The sequence below is a fragment of the Falco peregrinus genome, chromosome 10 (assembly GCF_023634155.1).
Source record: "Falco peregrinus isolate bFalPer1 chromosome 10, bFalPer1.pri, whole genome shotgun sequence".
NCBI lineage: Eukaryota > Metazoa > Chordata > Aves > Falconiformes > Falconidae > Falco > Falco peregrinus.
This window is the reverse complement of record NC_073730.1, coordinates 17228530-17250564: the sequence shown is the minus strand read 5'-3', so window position 1 is coordinate 17250564 and position 22035 is coordinate 17228530. Positions and strand designations below refer to the sequence as shown.

Below are 22035 nucleotides of genomic sequence, written 5' to 3'. Positions count from 1 at the left end.
TATTATCTCTTCATTTTTGTTCTTACAGCATGTGTGTGTGACTGCTTGCGGCATGGCAATGAATCCTTTTGTGCTGCAGCAGGAGACTGTGGGGAATTTGTTGTGGAGTGCCAGGCAGACTGGGTTTTCCAGAATACTCTGGGTCCAAGTATGTGTGGAAGCCACCGCACGGCGAGCATTGTAGGGAAAAACTGCTTCTAACTGGGAAAGAAGGCATCAGCAAAATGAGACTGTGCAAAGCAAGAAGCGGGAGGATGTGTGCTAATGAGAGCTGCTGTTATTTGTGATTCGGATCCAGATTTGGGCCCCTGGCTCTGGTGATGTTCCCTTCGCCACCAACCCTTGGTCTCCAATACTGGGATGTAACCACCCTCTCCTTGCCTCACCTCTGCATTTTCAGGCGGCTACAGCCAGCAAAGCCGCCCTGTCTTGCCACACACCCACGTTAGGGTGGAAGTCCCCCAGTTAAGTGACACACGCTGTGTGGCTCACCTCCGAACAACGGGAAGAACACCAAGAAGCCTGTGGTGTTAAAAAGGAACATTTTATTGCAAGAGATTACAGACCTGGCACTACGGCCAAATGTTTCCATTACATCAAAATTGCTACCCATGTATCAGGCAACAGCACCTACAAAGCATGGTGGATTCAAATATCTGAAATCATAATGCAGTTGGCTTTTTTAAGTACGTACCACCCTAAAAAGATTTTTTTAAAAAAAACAAAGTCAAAACTATAAACCCCTTTTTTTTATTTTAATATGAAACTGGTGTTTAAGTATCCAGGCCATTAACTACTGTGATAAAAAGTGGAAGTCTGTTGACCACGGTGCTCAACTAAACAGGCTTTGTTCACAGCCCTCACATGGAGTTAGAAGAAAGTACTTGTTATTTGCTGTTAATTTTTCCACATTTGCGCAACAAACTTATATCTTCTGTAGGTTTTCAGAATCTGGTAGATTTAATGAATAACACTTCTTTAAAGCACTAGTGACATGCAGGCAATCCAGCCCCACAACCGGCCCAGACAAAGCACTGGAGTCAAAACACTTTTGCAGGAACCGACCTCGCCACCCCCATCCTGTGGCGCTGACCTTTGGAAAACTTTGGGTGGATGCACCTCTCTGAGCCCTAATTCACCACTCGCGTTCCTCCTGTGAGCCACTTACCTCAAAGACCTTGGTGATCTCCCTGAGTGTGGCTGAAAAGGTAGAACTTTGAACCGGCACACAGCTCAAACACAGCCTGGCCCAGGGCACAAGCCCCAGCCGTTAAGAGTCGCCCATCTCTGGCACGTTAGGTGCCCGCTCTCCTTCCCCAGTAGCTAGCGTTACCTACTGTCTGGCCTGTGCTTCCTCTCCCCTTGAGAAGAGCCAGCAGCTCATCTCCTGACGCCACCGGCCGGGTGAGGCAAGCCCTGGGGAGGTCTGAGCTGATCTGCAGGCAGAGCTGGACCACCTCGGCTTGCGGGAGCAGCCCGCCTAATACAAGTCACACAATCCACATGAAGCAGTATATGGCAAACAGAAGCAAATGCCCAGGGATCTTTGTGAGCCAACATTTGTTATCCACTTGCCTCCATCTCCTATTTTCCATGCATACAGCCTGAACATGCTACCACTGGGCAGTGGCTACCACAGGCACTTTAAAATCGCCTTTTGGAGATCCTGCAGAAACATAATTTCAAGGAATGCAAACAGAGTTTTAATTTTTTAAGATGATTTGGAAGTATCACTGGAGCTAAGGGATATAGGCCATCTTACAAAATGTGGGAGGTGGGGTCTTCTATGATTTCCAGGTTTCTCTAAGCATTCTCAAAATTTTGTCATAATTTTCCAGAGGCTGCTACTTAAAGAGACCTTTACCAGACACTAGAGTAACTCCAGAAACACATAAGATTATGATAATGAACCAAAATCAACCAAATAAAAATCACTACGCTAGCCTTTACCCCACAGCAATCTAGCCAACGTGAACAGACTAACACTCGTGTTTATACGTGCAGTTCTGGAAGCCCAGTTCTTCAGCACAGACTGCCACACTGCCTCTCAAGCCACACATCTCAAAACATGAGATTCATATAATATAGAGATTTAATTAACTCTGTTCTATCATCAGATTATTTAGAATCTCTGTCACTCTGGAAAGGGGAATTTGTATCTCCTTGCAGGCAGTGACAGAAGATCTGTATTTCCAAACAACAGAAACCAAGAAAATGAAGAGCCCCATTTGAGGACTGGAGGCTAAAGAAAGCTTAAGGGTAGTCAGTTTTGTTTTAAGAAGATCATTCAGTCTGTATCAACCATATATGCAATTAACTTAATATATACAGAAATTGTAGAACTCTTCTGATTATTTCAAACTGTATTGCCAAGGATCTGATGCAAGCAGGGTACACAGCTCCAGCGCACCCACTCAGAAAGCCTGCCACTGCAAACTGCTGCTCCTGATCAAAAGAATCTCATTTTGGAAAATAATCAGGCCTTGAGCTAGCTCCCTGCTCTGCAGACACAACCTTGCATTTTAGTGTTACACAAAGCAGCTCACTATTGGGGTTTAATGAATTAAATAGAATTAACTAGTTTTTATTATTATTATGAACCTAATAGAGTTTTTTTGCTAATGCAGAATTCTGCATGGTATGGCTTCACCTCACAAGCTTTCTTAACAATACTAGATAAATATCATTTGCACTCAATTGATTTTTTCATCTGTTAAACAGCCACAAAATACGGTGCTCTTACAAGCACCCTTTTTGGTGAGAAAGGTAAACAAGCACTCTATTAAAGCATTATAAACATTCAAGGTGATCTGATCACTTCCCTCTATTCCGTTTCCACACATTGCTGCTACTCTTCCATTTTCACAGCATATAAACCCCCCCCACAATCATCCACAAATTTAGAAATTCGTTAGTCTGCATACATATAATTTGTCTGCAATACACTTCAACATCCCAGTTACCTTTCCTAAAATCTCTAAAGTATTTTTTTCTCCAGCCTTTAAATGAACCGATACAGCTTTCCCAGTTAAAAAAAAAAAAAGGGAATAAATTTTGTCAATAAAGCTGAAGTTATCTGTAGCAACGTGTACAGTAAAACGCCCAATATCACTCATTTAATGATAGCCTTGACAGAGCGAGGATGGCTTTGTCTCAGGACTGTCCTGTACAGCTGTGCATTTCTAACCCACCTATTTTTACCAGACCGTTAACAAGCCTTGTGTGTTACCTCTGAACCATGCACATACAGGAAGACAGACATTTATTCATATTTTCCACCAATCAAATGTAATGTGTCTGTGAACAAGTCAGTTTATTGCAAGTAAATGTACTTTTACTTAAGATCATGAGAAGATTCTAATCTCAAGCAAGACAAATCAATTTCACAAACTTAATTCACACAATGCAAATAAATGCTTCACATTATAGACATTTAGATTTTATTTAAACCTTTTTATTTAGAGATTTTTCTGGTAAGGAGATATACCATAGGAAAGCAATTTCACTGGCAGTGAGGTATGTATATACTCTACCAAAATACTCCTCTTGTTTTAACTGCTTTTAACTTTATTTACATATAAAGAAAATATCAATGCATATCCTTGGCTTAACTACAGTATCGGTTACCCTATATGAGTAAAATGAAATGTTACTTGCATACAAAATTGATTTGTAGAGGAATCTAATTTGATTTAAACAAAAATCATGTTCTGAAAACAGTTTAAATGAACAAACACAATTCAGCATGACCAAGACACCTGCACCATATTTCCATCCTCACAGCACATTTATTTCAGTAATTCTGTAAGTAGGTCCTTAGCATGAGCATAGTGTTACAGTTTTCATACATATAATCACATCCAAAACAAGCTCTAAAATTTAAGTTGTAAACATTCTCTTCATATGTAGAAACATTTCAATCTGTGTTCAAATTTTCTAAAATGATCAATCTTTTAAACAGAATTATAAATGAAAAGTCTACTCTAACCGTGTAGTGAGCAATGCTTATTAGTACATTTCTACAGTGTTAAATAAAATAGTAGAGAGGCAAACTTCTGTAAGCAAGTCAGACTTTAAGTAAATCATCATAAAGAAACAAACTTGTTAACAAAAAGATGCTTTGTAATAAAGATAGCTGGATTGAATCTACTATGATACAAAAACTTAAGGGTAAATACCATCTTTGTTGACAAGTAGGAGGTAGCATGGATGCACCACTTTATTGTCAGTGAGAAATGCAACTGAAGTAAAGAATATTTCCTTACCACAAATTTCCAGTATTATGTACATATTTCTCTTAGAAATTTGTTTAAACAAGTTTCCCTCCACTTTTTAGTACAAAAAGCCTCATGTGATTTAAAAAAAACACGTACACACCTAGATAGAAGAGTACTAATTGCCCTATTTGAATGAAACAGTCTCTTGAACTATGAAGTACATGATATTTAATGCCCTAAGTTGAGTAAATTGTATTAGCAGTTCTTGGTATTATACAAAACACTACATACATACAAACAAAATATAATAATATCTTATTTTACTATGTAATTCTTTTTGGAATAAACAGAGCCTTGATTTGGGTAACACTGAAGAGAACATGGTTTCTTTGCTTTATTAAAATCTGTCTTTTAAGTACCCATGTGCAACAATTTAAAAATGGCTGCCATACATGTAATGGTCTTGTATTGATAGTGAACACAGTAACTGACAAAAACATAATAAACCTTAAAAACACATCTTCCACCCTATATAAAATATAAAGACTACTTACTGTAACTGTTAAGTATTCAATTTAGTTTGATGTTACTGTAATCCACTTCCTCTATTTTTCTGTCTTTAGCATTTATAAACATAATTTAGTGTAGCAATTTATTTTAAAAAATGACAAAGAATTTCAAATTTACATCCAATTAAAATTTAAAACGTTTCCTTGTTCTATGATGCTGCTTCTGCCATCAGTAAAGAAAATGAAGTTTCAGTAATTGAAGCAGGCTTTTTAAGTAGTGATGTGACTTCAACCATGCCAGCTCCAGTCCGTGGAAGATTTGCGTTGACAATGTGTCGCTGCAAGTGCTTTATCCAGTCTTCTTGAACAGACAAAGGTCCTCGAAAGACCAGACCACAAAACCTATGCAAATATTAAAATTATTCCATCAAGATATATCTAGCTTTACTGTAAAATTATAACATAAAAGACATTGAGTGGGAAGTCCTGATTTTCTTTTAAAGTTTGTTTTTACGTATTTTAGCTGAAAACCTTAGTAACTGAGTTCATTTATATTATATTATAGGAAACGTCAGCATGAAAAAACTGCATTTTTTTTTTTTTTTACATTCTTACTTTTTCTTTTTACATTTCTTACATTTTTAACGCTGCAATAATAATCTGTTGTTCTTATGTAAGGTTTATTTTGAAGGAGAGAATATTACTCAGACATGACCAGTAAGATTTTAGTTAGAGAAAACAGCTGGCAACCTAATATCCAAATATGACTGATTCAAGTTCTTTTGTTCAAATTAATGAAAATAGGCAATTGCTTCCCCCCTCTTATTATTCAATTTAATCACAAACATTCACAGGATACAGTCTCAGGATTAAAATTAGCAAGCCTTTAGGAATGTGTTCTTTCAATTAAAATAAGCCTATGTACCTGCATCTGAGTATGTAAACTTCGTCAGCACTATGAGGTAAAGGCAGCATTTTTTTCTTGCTTCCGGATCTTGACCTTGACTTCTTTTGCTTACAGTCTAAAGCTAAGAAGAGAAATTTCCATATGTGAAAGTGATACTTCAACGAGTGTTAACTAAACAGAGATATTTAGTAAGCATCCCCTATAGCAGTAGTGAAAAGACATCTACCTCCTTGTTATTCTACATGTAATTATAATGTAAATCCAAAACAATTACAGCATGCTCTAAGAAACTTACTGGCAAAACACATGAAGCTATTTTTTTAGTTTAGCACAGTGCTTGCTCTTTAGAAGACTAGATAACTGACATTCAGCATTAAACTGTTGTTTTAGCATCAGCAAGGACCTACTAACCTATTGCAGAATTATATAAAAGCAAAGCACCACTGGAAACTCCCTTTCATGTATAAAACGCCGTCAAAATCTTGGAATTTGTTCAGTAGTTCAAGTACCATTATAAGACGACTCATGTTCAACCAAGTTACAATTTCACGAAGTTGTAGCTTTCAGCTAATACCATCAAGAATTGCTAGTTTGAATATAACACCTGCCATTTATTTTCAAACATAAAGCAAAAGTTTGTCCTTTTAATTTAAGAATGTTATATGAAGCTTCCCCCCTTACTCCTGCCTGAATTCTAATGCACCTTATAAAAATTATGTATTAATCCTTGGCAGTGGGAGCTTGTATTTGGACAATAAATGGGGATGGCAAGGCCACTTTTTAAATTCAGTCTAGCATTTGAAACTATGTATGAAAATGTGTATGAACAAGAAACACATAGCAAATGTGTTCAGTTAGCACTGAGGTCCATACCTCCCATAAACAGGTGTAATAGGAATCTGTAACAAAACCTGGAGATTCTAGGAGCCAGAGCTGGGGAATGAGGGGATTAAGCGAAGTTAATATTGTTATGATGAATACAGCTGATAAAGCTCAAGAAAAAACAGTAAGTTTGGGATTGCTTGAACTGAGAAGTATTTCTAGCTTTACTCTACTCCAAAACACAAGACACCAACGCTAAAACTCCACAGAACCTGAAAGACAGTAATAAGTGGTATACTTGATACCAAAAAGGCATAACACTATGCTACTGAAGCAACTTGGCAGTAACATCTTAAAAAATTGTTACACTTGTCTGACTCCTGTAATATAAAACAGAAGAATAAACCTCTTAGTATTCTGAAGCATAAGACATCATCTGGTGAGGCAAAACATGCTGATTTAAAGAACACACAGTCTTGATTGCATCCTTCATTTTTCTCACATCGTCCAGATGAGCACCTCTCATGCTCTTACCCTGTAGCCAAACTTTTAAGTTGTAGGTACACGAGACATTTCCCAGTTCCATCCCCAGCTTTAAAGATTCCTACAGTATATCTAGAAAAATTAGAATGACTTTTTGATGTTTGAAGGTACCCGAGAACTAATCATAAAAATAGAAAGCAGATACCAACCTAAAGAGAATTCCTTCAGACCCTGGGTCAAACCATCATTAGGAAGATGAGGCTCAACAGCATTTTTTCTGACAGCAACAATGAAAGCAGTCTGGATATAAAGGCAGTAACCCAAGGTGGTGGGGGGGAGAGAGACAGAAATGGCCAAGATAACTTCTGGAAAAGTGAATAGGTAAGGGGTTCTTAATGCTTTATGGTCTCATCAAAAGCATATTCCTCATATAATCAGGAAGAAAAAACCTGCTAACCATCTTTCAGGCTGTAGCAACTACCGAGTAGTACAAATATTTTACATACCGCAACATCAGTAACAACATCACCACAAATGTAAGCAGATAAAATACTGAAACCCAGAACCCATTCTCTGAAGAGAACTATTTGCATGAGCTGTGGCTTATGTGAAGCAGTTATTACAGCAAAAGCTTTGCCATTGCTGATTTTGCAGAACATCATGGGAAGGAGGGAAACAGAAGTCAGTATTATCTGAATGCAGACATATCCACGAGTTGCAGCTGATGTCAGTTAGTTGATGTCAGTTGAGATGAGAGAAAAAAAAAAAAGCAGTAGACCACAGTTTCCTCCTCCCAGAGAAGCCTACATGCATTTGAAACAAGAACAGGCTTATTTCTTTCATGTTGGCAAACTTAAGACATCCATTCCCCTCAAGAAATTAGATTCTACTCACATACATCCCAAGCATTTCAGAGATCTTTCACTTTCTAACTAGACCTGAACTGGTCCTCTGCAACAGAGTTCCTGAAACCTAATGGCTTTTTGTGCCTGTGTGTCATCTTCTAAAAACCCTCTGAACTACTGTGCAGTCAAATAGACAGCAACACAGAAACTGCCATATGCACCAGGAGGGGTAGTTTCTACTTCCCTGAAAGGTACCTTTTCCAAGAACAATGAGAACACAAGGAAAACAAAAGAATGGACATCTTCCCCGAGCCGTTTATGAGAGGCTCTAGATAAAGAAACTACAAAACAAAGAACAGAAAATACCACAGTAAAAGACGTCAAGAAAAAAAATTCAGATCACTCAATGCATTCTCAGAGTAGCTTAACTAAGACTGGAAGCCGATTTGCCCAAGCAAGATGCTGTTGCAAGGGGTATTTTTTGTTCCCTTTGTCTTTTGATCTGGTGAACATATTCCTTCACATTTTAATGGGGCACAAAGCAGCACAAGTACATTTTCAAGTTACTCCAATGGAGCAGGAATGTAAGTGGAGAAAGAGCAATATCTGGGTAAAGCTGATGGAAAACCGTAATTCGTAAACGAGTTATCAGATACATGTACCGGTAACTGTCACAATTTCATTTTTGTCTATCCAGAGAGCAACACATTTAAATGAAGTCACATGCATACACCGAAGTACTCTTTTCATATGATGCTTACAAGTGCTTGCAAGCATTAAATCAGTCACACCACTGCCCCACCCGTAAGAAAGCATAGCCATGTTCTGACAAAACTTAGTTACTGCTCTTCTGATGCCTTTACTGTAACAAAGCATGACCTCCTCAGCAGGTATGTTTTTAGCACTTCCCAGACGAGACCAAGCATAATTTAGCTCTAGTAAGCTGCATGGAAATCGCAACAAATTGCCAGAGAGAAGCAGGAACTACCTACCATTAGCGCTTGCTTTGTGGCTATCACAGCTCCCAGACTACCACCCTGCATTTCCTGTAAAGGCCCAACTCTTTTTGGAAGAAGCCTCCTTCCTTCAAGTTTGGCCACCTGGTGTTTCCTAATTGCTATTCCAAAAACATTTAGTAAACAACCAATTATACCACTTCATCAAACTTCTGATACAGCATGACAGAGAAAGAACCCATATAAACCAAAAGACAAACAAACTTTGGAGAAGTCTCCTTGAGGCACTCAAGTTCAACTTCAGAGCCCACTACTTAGAAAAATACATGCTAGGTAAAAAGGCAGATATAAAAGCCTTCTTTACCTCCATGACCGCTTCCATGAAGCAGACGGAGACAGGAGGCTGAAATGTGCATGCCTAAGAGAACATGAATTAGAAAAGTCACCATTAGAGGTCCTTCATGCCATTAATTTTGAACCTCACACCAAATGTCAAGTACATCTATGATACTTTGCACGCTCTGTCTTGATGTCCCCCAACATAGAATACTTCTCATTTCAGGAAGACCAAAGCTAGGTCTTTATTCAGACTTCATTATGTTTGTCATAGTGAATGTAAGCTAACGCAAGTTGAATAATTGAATGCACAAATGGATCTAATTAACCATTTATAAACACCACCCAGTAAAAAATAATGAATTATCTTTCTTGCATATTTATTCACTAGTTTCTCAAATTCTATCACTTGCTATCTATCCTCATCATTACTGCACAGTAAAATGCATTAAAAAACCCTCCAGTAATTTGCTCCCTGAAGGATTTTATAGGACACTAAAAATTAGCTCATTGTGCCAGCTGATCAGTTATAACTGTAACAGCACAGAATAAAGACACACAAAGCCCGCAGATCTGATTTCTGCTGTAGCTGTATATGCTTCCACAGTAAACTTCCCAAAGCTACAATTTTGGCAAAGCAGTATTAGAAATTATTTGGAAGCATAGCAGCTGCATGAACTGCTACTTCAGCCATACCACTGGCTCAAAGGCCAGACTCCTTGCTCTGTATTTTATTGTTCTGTCTCGAATTTCTGAAAAATCAGGCTCCATTACAAAAGCAAAGACCAAAGAAAAAAGTGGTGATTCCCGGAAGATGACAGCCAGTAAGAAGAGACTGAGTATGTGAAAAGAGTGAACAAAGAAAAGATGTAAAAAGCCAAGGTGCAAAAGAGTATTAAGAGACTTTGGGGGCAGGGGGAAGAGAAGCCTGGAGAGAAGAAAAGGAAGGAAGCTGAATACACAACTGTGCCAAGAAGAGTAAGATGCATTTTGAAGATTTTGCATAGGTCTGTCTAATGCTTTAAAGATAATCCGAAGAAACAAGCAAGTTTGCCACATGCTCTGAGAAACACTTACACGTTGCTATTCATCAAAATAAGTATAGAAGGAAAGTCGCATCTACTCAGGATGAGCAATTAAATCATTACATTGGTCAAAATTGGACTGCATAACAAAACAAAAAAATTAATGTTCCAGTCAGACCTCTGAAGACCATCACACAAGCACTAACACAAAAGCCAGTCACTATCAAAATGAACCTAGACAGGCGTTTGCTATACAGTGGATCCATACAGCATAACTATAGGCACAAATTAAGTTTAATAAACACTAACCTTGAACAGCCAACAGCCTAGAAAGTTTCACTTCTAGGATCTTGAGTCTATTCTCAAAATTTACCATTGTGCTTAACTACGTCTATTATTACTGCTAAAACTGTTCAAGGTGCATTTGAAAAACAAAACAAAAAAAGGGTGAGATTTGATCAAATTACTGACTCTGAAGAAGCAGGGCATCTGATAGAAAAGCAATACGGTAACAGTATCAAAAACACGCAGACAACTGAAAAACTGAGCAGAAGACTAGTATGTAAGCTAACGTAACACTAGGAAAGGTCTCACTTTGGTGACATGCAGACATTACTATGTTTCTCTTACTAAACAGTAATGCCTAGATAGCTCCCACAGTTGGCAAATAATTACAGAAATTACAGCATTCATGTTTACACATAACTATTTAATTGCAGCAAGAAACTGAGACAAATATTGAGCCAATATGATTTCTTTTCAGTAGTTATGTTTACTTTAGAAGATAAAAGAAAGGCTTTGTGAAAACAAGAAGAACATGTATAAAACTATCTTCATTGTCTCCACACAGGATCCAGGCTGATGCCAAACTGAAGACATCTCAAAATTGCCCTGAACTGCAACCATTTTTTAGTAAGAAAAATGAGTTCTCCTCAAGAGTGACACTCATAGCAAAGTTTAAAACTAGCGAGTGCTACTGAAATTTTGGAATAAAACTTACAAAGCCGAATATCAAATAAAACCGCTGTTTAAAAGCGTATTTTTTGGTCCACAAGCCTTGCATTGAGCTTGCTTGAACAAAAAGTAAATTGGGCAAAGTTTACAATCTTTGCAGTTACAACAGTTTTAATGGTAATGACTAAGTTAATACAAATATACATTGGTTGCACAATGTTGTAATAGCTAAAAGTTCAGCCCCTCTAAGTCATCAGTTTCAGTGAAAGGCCTTTATCGACATGGGACAGGCTATTCGTCTGGCTCAGCTCCAGCTTCTGAGATCAAAAGACATTTTTGTTTAAAGTTTTGTTCCTAACCCTTTTTATAAGCTTTGTTTCTAACCTAATTTTAAACAAACTTCTAGGTCCAATGATACAAGACTCCAGAGTTTTCTTTCAGTTCTTTTAAAGAAAGTGGCAACTGTTCTGATGAGTATGCTACTGCTTCACTAGCAAAATACATTTCTTAAAGAAAATAATTAAAAATCCCTGAAAGCACCTTCACAAGCTACCCTCACTTTTCCCATTTAGCAAAAGGGAGGCTGAGGTACAAGGAGCTTGTCCAGGATCCAATCTGTGTACTATCCTGTTTGCCACAGTGTCTCCTCCACTGAATTATTGTTAAGATTTCAGCATGCAATTTAAATATGTAGCTACTGAAAAATATTTCACCAGTAGGTATATAAGCAAAGTAACTTACCACAGGGCTATTATCAAATCACAGCAGTGGTAAATGAAGTCCGCTATCATCACCTTTCTACTGTGTAAATATGAAAACTTTCAGAATCACTAACTGAAGGCATACACTCCTACACATTGGATATTATTGCATCTGCTGACTTCCTTCTAAATCTACTTTGTTATAGCATTAACTTAGTATAACGTAAGACCTGGCAGCCACAGGCCCAGTTTGTAAAAGTATTTCTTTTAGCCTTCTGCAGAGAAAGCCTGAAACTCAGTTTGTCATTCTTATCATAAGGAATTACATCTGCAGATTAAAAAAAGGATTATGCGGTTTTCTAAAGCATTATGTAGGAGTCTGCGCTTGTTGACACAGAAAACTGATGGTTGCTCTTGTTAATTATTGAATATTCCAGACTTCATATCTCCAGATTTTCCTCATTGTATTTCATTTCTGCTCCCCTATTTGCTGTTGATCATATGAAACTCCACTAATTTCAGCAATAATCCAAGTAAACTCAGAAATTGCTTACAGCCAAGCAAACTGCAAGTGTCTGGAAATAAGTCGAAATATGGAATATTATAGGAATTTCAAAATGAAGTATGTTTTCATAAAAAACATTAATAGCAGTGCCAAATGCTGTACTACACTCACTCCATGTCAGACCAGGTAGTTTCTGGGTTGTGAGCCAAACAAGAATATGCTGTTAGAAATACACAAACTGTAAAATTACTTGCTTTTCCTGTTTTAACTATAGTATTCTTAGTAATTATATGCACTGGATCGTAAAAATTACTTGTTGGTTCATTGTGTGGATTTTTTTTTTGGGGGGGGGGGGTTCCCCCTCCTCTAATTTTTGAGGTACTTTTAAACACTTCATTAGAAGGTCAACTAGCTGGTTTGGAAGCTGTGATATTGTAGAATGAATTTAAGCAACCACCTCTTAGTTTTGCTTACATACCTTAAGTGTTGGATCCAAAATAAATAAGAATGAAAATCAGACATGAGAGTGGACAACAGCAACATACCTTTTCTTAAAAGTTGCTGAAGTTTTATGGCAAATAAATTGTTTACCAGCAGAAGCTTCATTATTATTTTGAATTAACATATGCTTTTGTCCAGTCTGATGAGGAAAATGTATCATAGACAGACTTGCTTTTACATCTGTAACAAAACATACCTGTCCCAGTCAAAAGTCCAGCACTCTTCTTTCGTGCATAAGCGCGTAAGTGGTTGGACAGGCTAACAGCACTTGTAAACGTCGTATTGCAATGCACACACGTTCTAAGCTTCACAGGCATACCTATCATTCAAAAGAAAACTATAATCCAGTTCTCTCTTCAAAAAATGAAATTCTCAAAGCGTTGTAAAAAGTTTTCTGCAATAAAGATGGTTTAAAATATATTCACTGCATTGACGCAATTGTTTAGTATATTAGAAGGATCCAAGTTAACCGTTATTAGTTTTCCATGTAGTGCTTTAAGCCAAACCATGTTATTTGGAAAAGAACAGAAAGGAGGCAACTTGAGCCCATTAGGCTACTCTGTGTTTAATACCTGCTATCAAGTTCCTACAGATCTCCACATTATGAAGCTCTAATCCCAAATTCAACCCTGCAATTTGAACAGCACAATTCTGTTGAGAAATTTCAGAGCTTGCAACATTTCCAATAAAGAGAATTTTAAAAGTCTAGTCGAGAAAGCAGTAATTGAAAGTGTTTTACCCATAAGACTGAAGAGCTCAATACTAAATTAGGCTGCTGTTGAAGGCTCAGAGAAAAAGGTGGTAAAACACACCACTGAACAGCTGTTAGACAAAACATTTTGTTCAGTGTGTTTTCTGTTCATTACACAATTAATAATGAAAGATAACGATTTGAAGTTTTTTGCCAAAATCTTTGTGCTAAATAAATGATCAAGAAAGCAACATGCTATTTATCACAGGAAAACAGTGAAACAATACTGACCTCCTCACTTACCAGACAAAGAAAACCATTATAACTTATCCCCTACTCAACTCTACCATAATGTTTCTCCCTTTATTTTACCAAAGACATATTGTTTTGGTCAACTAACCAAGTTCTCTACTAATAAATTATTAGAAGAATAAATAAAAAAGCTAAAACTACTCAGCTGGAAAGCCTGTATTTGCAGGAAAGAAAGAATGCTATTCTCCAGCAGCCCACAGAAGACATGCTGTTTTTTCAGGCAAGTTACAGAAGAAGAACACCTGGTTGGTAAAAACCTTTTTAAAAACTAAATCCAGAACTAGGAATATTTGCCTTTTTAGGGAAAACAGAAGAATTTCAACTTGATGTTAAATATTTTCGTATTAACTCAACTGGCACAGTGCGTTAGTTGTCAAATTCTGTTACCTCAGCCACAGATAAAGGCCCCATTTGTAATTGTTAGTACTATGCAAGCATATGTTTATTTTTACCTGGTTGTTTATCACAACCAAAGAGGTGCTACCTAGTATTCAGTGGTAAATATTAAACAAAGTAATACACAGTGTCAGGTTTGGCAAGCTATTCCTTTAGCATTGTTTTTCAAATCATTATGCCTGTCAGAGATATACTTCCTTCATTAAGCAATCTCCCATCTTAAAGGACAACCACAGACGTCCAGAAGACATTAAATGTAATTCTGTTCCACCTCTACTATGTCATTTTAAACGTCATCAATCTTAAGAAATTGACTAGCACACTTTTGTAGTCCCCTAAAAGAACTTCTGAGCACATCAGACTATTGGTTTTTTTATTTGTTTAACTGAAGACAAGAATATAGGTGAAAAAGTACTAGGCACTGCCAGTTTTACTAACCTGCACTGGGTAATGACAAGAAAACCAAGAGAACCAAAAAGTCAGGAGTATAAAAATAAGATCCTGCTCCTCGATCTAAAGCATGCTGCAGCATTATAAGGTGGTGCCCAAACAAGAAACAGGTAAATGCAAGCTCTACATACACATTAAAAAGGATGTTGTTAAGAATTCCCCAAGACTAGAAATAACGACAAGTAGGTCTAAAAACATCACTCTAAAAACCTGCTCCATTAGTATACAGAGTATCTAGGAAGTTGCCTATAGAATTGTTTAGTTAGCACAATTCTCAATGGAGGGGCACTCTGTCCGTATCGGTCAGGGGCTATGCATTAGAAACCTGCTGGCTACAACTGTATTCCAACAAAGCTTGAACCAGCACAGGTCTTCACTCAGGATAGACAGGCCCTAAAGAAAGCATGTTTCTCACAGCAGCCGCAATTTCGAAACAAACAATAATTAATCTATGTTGTAAGAGTACATCTGCCTAAAACCATCCAAATTAGTTGACAGTGATTCACCAATTTGGAATATTATGCATTTATAATGGTATCAACAGTTCTGTTAGTTTGAGCAAATGTTGCTTTGCACAAACCTCAAAGATTTAAATGAAGTAGCTCCCAAACCAGCTGTTTCAATGCCCAGAAACAGGGTTACAAGCCCAAACATTTCAGAACTGTTAGTCTACCAAAGATGCACAGACACTTCAACTTGTTATTGCAGGATGTGTCATCTTCCTTACTGAGGCTCATTTGGAGTCCGCTTTGAATTTGTATGCCCAGCCACATGCAGAACAGGAACTACGTTCCACGCAAAAACCCCTCAGTGGTGCTAAGGGTTTTTTTCACTTCAGGAAAAACATATCAGAAAAATTTGCTGTGCTACCTCTTGCAGTCAGTGTCCTCTGGAAATGAAACAAGAATGAAATGAACAGAATCCCAAACAAAATACTCTGCACTTGTACGTTTTCTACGAATTAAAGGACTCTTTGGAAATGTTGTCAAGACAGGTAGAAACATCTTCTTACCTGACTGCATAGTCAAGTCCATTTTTTGTGGCTGATACATCAATGGACTGTCTTCATTTAATGGAAGAACACATTTCTGAACAAACCTCTTTCTTGCAGTTTGATTATGAATCTTTTGTGGAGAAATATCAGGATTTCTTTCTTCTCCTAACCTCTTATTTTTCAGGAGTTCTATCAGTGTAAGTGACTGATTTTTTTTTTCATCATGTAGTACTGCTTTTGTTTCATCACATTCATTTAGGAAATTCAGCCCTTCTTCCTCCGATGCAGACACAGATGTATCTTCAGTCTTTAGGCCATTATGGTATGCTTCAAGAGGTATAACATTCTGAGATAAAAAGTCATCATTTGATGCAAATTTCTGAGCAACAAACGGTCTGGGAATAATGCGGCGACTGTTCAAAGCCTTTAGGATTTTTTCATACTTCTCTTCATTTTGCATCATCTCATTCAGAACACAGATCGGAGACTTGTGTGCGTCCCACTTGGTTTTACCAAGCCTTTTCAGGTGTCCTCGCACATGATTAGACAATCCAATTTTAGTATCAAACCAGCCTCCACAGAGCTGACATGTATGCTCAGAAGTTGTTTCAGATTTCTCGATCGCTACAAAGAAAACAATTACCATTTTTTTTTTACAATTATCCACAGTCAAACATTACCATAGAAAATCACAAGGGTAAGAGAGGATTTATAACAAGATAAAGCTAGTTGTTTAGTGCTCAATAAATCCCTTTGTCCCCTTTATACACAAATTAATAATAAAACCCCCAAAACCAAACAACAAACCCAAACCAACTTACCTTTTCTAACACGTTTAACAGGCGTTCCTGTTCCAGTTCTTTTAAAATGTTGCATTTTGTCACTTGTTGCTATCTGTTCTGGTGAAACAACATGACGGGCTTCATAGCTCAGTCCGGCTCTGTGAAGATGTCCTCTGACATGATTGGACAGTCCAACACCTGTTTCGAAGGTTGCTGGACAGTACGGACAGGACTTCTTTTCAAGCGACAAATCCGTCCAGTGGAAAACTGAATTATGCTTTGGCAATGCTGATCCTACATTTTCTAAATTCTGAGGATCATGCAAATCATGCAGGAAGTTACTACCCTCAGCATCTTCATAATACTCAAAATAAAAGCCATCATTCTGCTCATAACTAAGTGAAGATTTATCACCAGCTTCATGATCTTCCATTTTACCTTTGAATATGGGGAATAGGTTTACATGCTCCTGATTAATATCACTGTAAGATTCATCCTCCACAGACTGTGTAGTGTAATCACATAGTTCAACATTATCCCATGAACTGTCATCCTCCGTTTCATAGCTGTCTTTTTTTTCAGCAGAGTTAAGTTTCTGTAAAACAACAACAGTCATTTTATGCAGAAAATCTGGATAGCAATCCAAATCATCTCCTGTAACAGAGCCTTCCCTCTTGGATTCTTTAACCACTCTTTTTACAGCTACATGCCTACGATCTTTACAGCCTTCTGCCCTTTTGCAACCAAGATTATTTGAATCCATGACAAAATAATTATTACAGGGACTACTTGATGAAGAAAATAAATGTAAAGAACTGACAGAGTTGGACTCTTCCTTTTTTAAATGCAAAGGATAAGAGTCACTAGATTTTTTAATCATCCTGTAGTTTTCGTATTTGTGTCTATATAAATAATTACTGCTCGTTTTGACACTAGCTTTCTGCTTTGCTGCTTGATGAAAATATTTAGGTTTCTGGTCAATGCTATTTCTAATCAAAAAGGTCTTGTTTGTAGAATTTAGATTGCACACACTTACAGATGACTGTGAAACGCTTTTCCGAGCCTTCTGTATCCTGTAGGGTCTCTTGTGAAGTTTTGCGAAGCTAGTGGACTGTGAAGCAGAGCCAAATGATCTTTTTACATCCTGTTTTAAAACAGAGTTCTTTGGAAAAGTAGAAGATTGTTTGATCAACTGTTTTGTCCTGCTACCAAAATCTAAAGATTCTTCTATTATGCTTCCTTTTCTTTTTTCTAGTCTAAGATGGCTACCAAAGGGATCAATGCACGATGCTGGGTGCAAATATTCCATGTGTTTTTTTAAAATGCTTCTAGCTGAAGTAGTAAATGGACACATCTTACACACATACGTTGATGATTTTTTTGAGGATCCCAAATATGGATCTTTCAAGGATGCCTTTTTCTGTGTTTTCCTCTGGGACATATCGCTACCGATAATGGAACATTTGACTACTGCTCCATGAGCGATCCCTCGATGGCATTCCAGTTCATTTTCTGTCACAGCCATGAAATTGCATTCCTCACAGCAATAATATCTTTTATCTTTTTCATGGGTCTTTGCATGCTGCACAAACGTTTTGGGACAATTGGTACCAAATACACACTGTGGACACTGTAACCGTGCGCTCCTACCCTCATCCTGAAGCTCTTTCAGCTCACGGATTTCTTCCATCAGTTTCTGCCTTCTTTCCTGGTGAATTATCATATGTTTAAGAAGTGAATTACGATCTCGAAATGTCCTTCCACATTCCCTACATGCATAGGGCCTGGGGACATTGAGATGTCGGAAATGACTGTTCCCATCTAAATGGTACATCATATGCCTATGCAGATGTTTCTTCTCCCTAAAATTCACATTGCACTTTGTACAGGGATAAAATGATGGTTCATCAGTACTGAAAGTAGATGGCGATTCAGAATCATTCTGTTCACATTTGTTTTTTAAAGTATTGGAAAGAAAAGTGCTAGTGTGAACAGGAGAAGTATCTTCTGCACAGTTACTAGTGGGACTATAAATGAGCTGCTGGATAGCATCAACAGCTTCAAGCTCTTCATCTGTGGATTCAGGCTTTACTTTACTCAATGAATATTTCTGCGGTTCTACTATTTGTAACTCCTCATTCTGCTCTAAGAAGTCAACATCTAATAGTTTCGATTTACTAGGAATACAACTGGTATGACCAAAACAGTCTTCAGTATAGCGTGTTATTTTACTAACATCCATTTTCCTTTTTCGCTTTTTTTCTAAGCCTACTTTACAGTGAATAGGAGACTTCTCCATTGTTTCTTCATTTGTCATAAGAAACTGTATAAACTCTTTTTGTGGATCCCAGCTGGGATCACAACCCGATGTGAAACCACCTGTACCTGAGGAAATGTCTGTTAATGTATCAACACAGTCGTCTTTTACTAGTAGATTTTTATCATCCTCACAAACTTCTACTTGGCCTACTAAAGTGCTATCTACACTATTTCCTACTGATTTCTGTGAATCACAACCAATTGAAGCAGAGGTAGGTAGATTTTTAATGGAATGAGTCAGGTTCTTAGCATGTGCTACATCAGGTAACAAAAATAAAACTTGGTGCTGATTTGATTTCTGTGTTGCACTCTTTGCAGGCAGCTGAAGATCATGAACCACTGTCAAAGTTGAGCAGGAATCTGTGTGATGACCTACAGGCTGTCCAGTGGTTAATGAAACACTGCCTTTATTCATAATGGAAGTCTTAGTTGAGGTGGAGTGTGAAACTGGTCCATTAACAGCAGTTCCTCTAGACAAGATAAAGTTTTCGCTAGAAACAGTAGGAGCACCAGCGTGTATAAATAGAGAAGTCTGGCCTCCGCTTAAGGCTTTTTCAGATCTATCCCTTGATAACTCCTCAGGCAGAGTCAATGTACTGTTCTTCTGAAACGACGTGTCGCTCTCTTGTGGTTTAGGAATGCCACCTTCTTCCTCAGATATGAAATTATCACCACATAGGATTTCTTCTTCTTCTTTAGCACCAGTGACTTCAGTATTTATCTCTAAATCATCCATATTGCTGGTCTGTCCATTAAGTACATTTACACTAAAAAACAAACAAGAAAAGAATCAGGCAATCACAGAAATAAATAATGGCAATTTTAATTTACATTTTCTTCAGGATCACTCTTCTTCACACTGTAACTTAAAAGTATGGTTTGAACTTGTTAAAAATGTATTGTTTTTATTTAGAATATTCAACATGTTAAAAATTAAGCAATGAAGCAATTAAAAAAACATACGTTTTTGCTGTGCTACGTTAATAACCATACAGCAAACCCGTCACTGCCCAGTATCCCAGACCAAAAAAGCCTAAACACCAACACGCAAGCAAGGCACGGGAAATGAGACTGTCAAAACCTGTGCAAATACATTCCACATGTACATTAACATAAACAAAGTTTATCTTTAGTTGTTTTCTAGAAGCAAAACAAGTTAGGAGTAAAGGCTACTCAGATATCTGCTAGCCATTTTCATGATTTAAAAAAAAACCAGACACAGCAAAGGATCAAACTCACTGAAGCAATAAAATGTCTTCCCATTCCCTTCTTAAAAAAGGATTCTCTTTGCTTTAAGATCCTGCTGATGCTATAAGGCCATATTAAATGATCAGCAAATAAAACAGCATCTTCTCAAAGGTGGGGAAACCCCCACAATTCGAAAGAAACACTGAATTAGCATTTACCTACCAGAGGAAATCACAGTGTTGAATCCAGAGCATGACAATAATAGTATCTACTAGTACAGAGAACTACTACGTACTCATTCTCTCTGGGAGGCCTTGTGCGTATGTATCTCTTTCCACAAGCAACTTTCATTCATACACGGTACAATCTACCCAATGCTTAGTGAGCACAAAGGAGTTGCCTACACAGTAAAATCAGTGTGTAATAAATATGAGTGTGAACTTAAGCCTACCCTGGCATTCACCTCTTATACGGGACCTCAGAACGCAGTAAGCATAAGGCATTAAACCACCCATCTAGGAGCCAGAAACATCTATCTAGGTTTTACAGAAATCACATATTTTACCCTTAAAGAGCACTATTTGCTTTGATCTTTTGAGGGATTTGATTCCTGCCATCACATACTTAAGTTTCAGCTACTAATTAACATTTTGAATAGAGCTCAGGTAAAAGGAGTCATTACTTTTGAATGACTCTTTGAATTAAGATGTTATAACTCACAACTAATATCCATGGCTCCCTGCAACAGTCCTTCACCGAAATCAAGGAAGACCACTCTTGACATCCTTTTTTCCTAAGGAGAGAAAACAACCCGGTTAAATGACACCACTTTGACCTTTATACGTCACACTCTAAAATGAGTCCAGCATTTCTATTAGTTTTTCAGTTCAACATTATGGTACGCTATCCACATGATCCACATAGCTACAACTCCATGGAAATTCTCTGTATTGTGCTTGTCTTGTTTCAGATCAGCAAAAGGGCAAAACAAATACTTTAACTTCCTTTGAGTTTGTAAAAAACAAACCTTAATGTAACAGGACTTATTTACTATTTTGAAGATAAAAGTAATTATATTTGAAGAGAAATATAATAAAAAATGTCACTAAAAATGTTTCCTTTGCTACCTAATCATTGATCTAGCTAGTTTATAAACACAACAACACTCATATCAGATGCATAATAAATGCTTAAAGTGTATGAAATATTTCATTGTATTATTTATCTATAACATACCCTTATGTGAATGTTCTACTCGACACCCCAGTTTCTCACCTTAAGAGTTTTGCATTTCTTTGCTGTTTTGAAATGGGTCATTTTCCACCATAATAAAGACTTCCAATAAGATCACATTCAAAGCTATCACCCTAAAATGGTGATAATGCACCACCCAGCAGGAGTCTTTATGTCACGTACACAAGTTAGAAGTGGACAGTGCAAACATACACTAAGAATCAGTAATGCAAAAGTCAATTAAAAGAAGTGAAACCTCCACGGATGCACAACAGCTCCAACAATTTTACAACTGAATAGTGCAAGCTTCACATAATATCAAGCAGCAAAGTATAAAAATTTTCACAAAAAGTTTAGAAGACATTTAGTAAGTCAATTTTGCCTGAAAGTCGTGCATTTTCCTCATTTTATTACTGCAGAGGTAGGCAAACGTATGCTCAGTCAATTTGAGAACCTAGATTAGCTTTTCTCAACAGGAAGCAACATTGCTAACGAAGTGGCAAATTCAGTGTTAATGAGTGGCTTCACTGCTACCACCTCTGAGGTAAAACCTTCCATGTTCCAAGTTCCACCCATCTGTTCTGGTGTGAGGGGTTTAGAGGAAGAACAGACGCTTCCCATTTAAAGCAACCTCATTGGTACCCCCCCAAACAGCGGGGAGGCAAACTGAGAATATCGTGCCTGCTTGGAGATTGCAATCCTCATTATCAGAATGGCTCCTGAAAACTTTTCACAGGTTTATGTGATGCAGACAAAACCATGTTGCTCTACACACAAAACCATACTGATGCTAAATGCTAGTGTTAAAGCTTAAGTTAAAAAGGTGGCTAGGGCACCCTACGATCACCTTTCAACTGGGCCTCTTCCTGAGTTACCATGAAAAATATCTAAAACATTACACTGTGCTAT

The 22035-nt window shown here is 37.5% G+C and overlaps 1 protein-coding gene across 12 annotated transcripts in view; it reads right to left on the bottom strand.

Annotated features, from left to right (window-relative positions):
- Positions 1-525: 525 nt before the first annotated feature.
- Positions 526-22035, bottom strand: part of ZNF644 (zinc finger protein 644) — an 81302-nt gene continuing 59792 nt past the window's right edge. For 7 of the 12 annotated variants that reach the window (XM_055815692.1, XM_055815694.1, XM_055815688.1 and 4 more), the window contains 5 exons: positions 20614-20686; positions 16426-19472; positions 15623-16228; positions 5652-5754; positions 526-5128 (listed from right to left, as the gene is read on the bottom strand). In XM_055815692.1, coding sequence (XP_055671667.1) covers positions 4936-5128; positions 5652-5754; positions 15623-16228; positions 16426-19441 — 3918 coding nt within the window. In that variant the 5' untranslated portion in view covers positions 19442-19472; positions 20614-20686 and the 3' untranslated portion in view covers positions 526-4935. The other 5 variants (XM_055815695.1, XM_055815696.1, XM_055815697.1 and 2 more) reach the window with 5 other exon arrangements.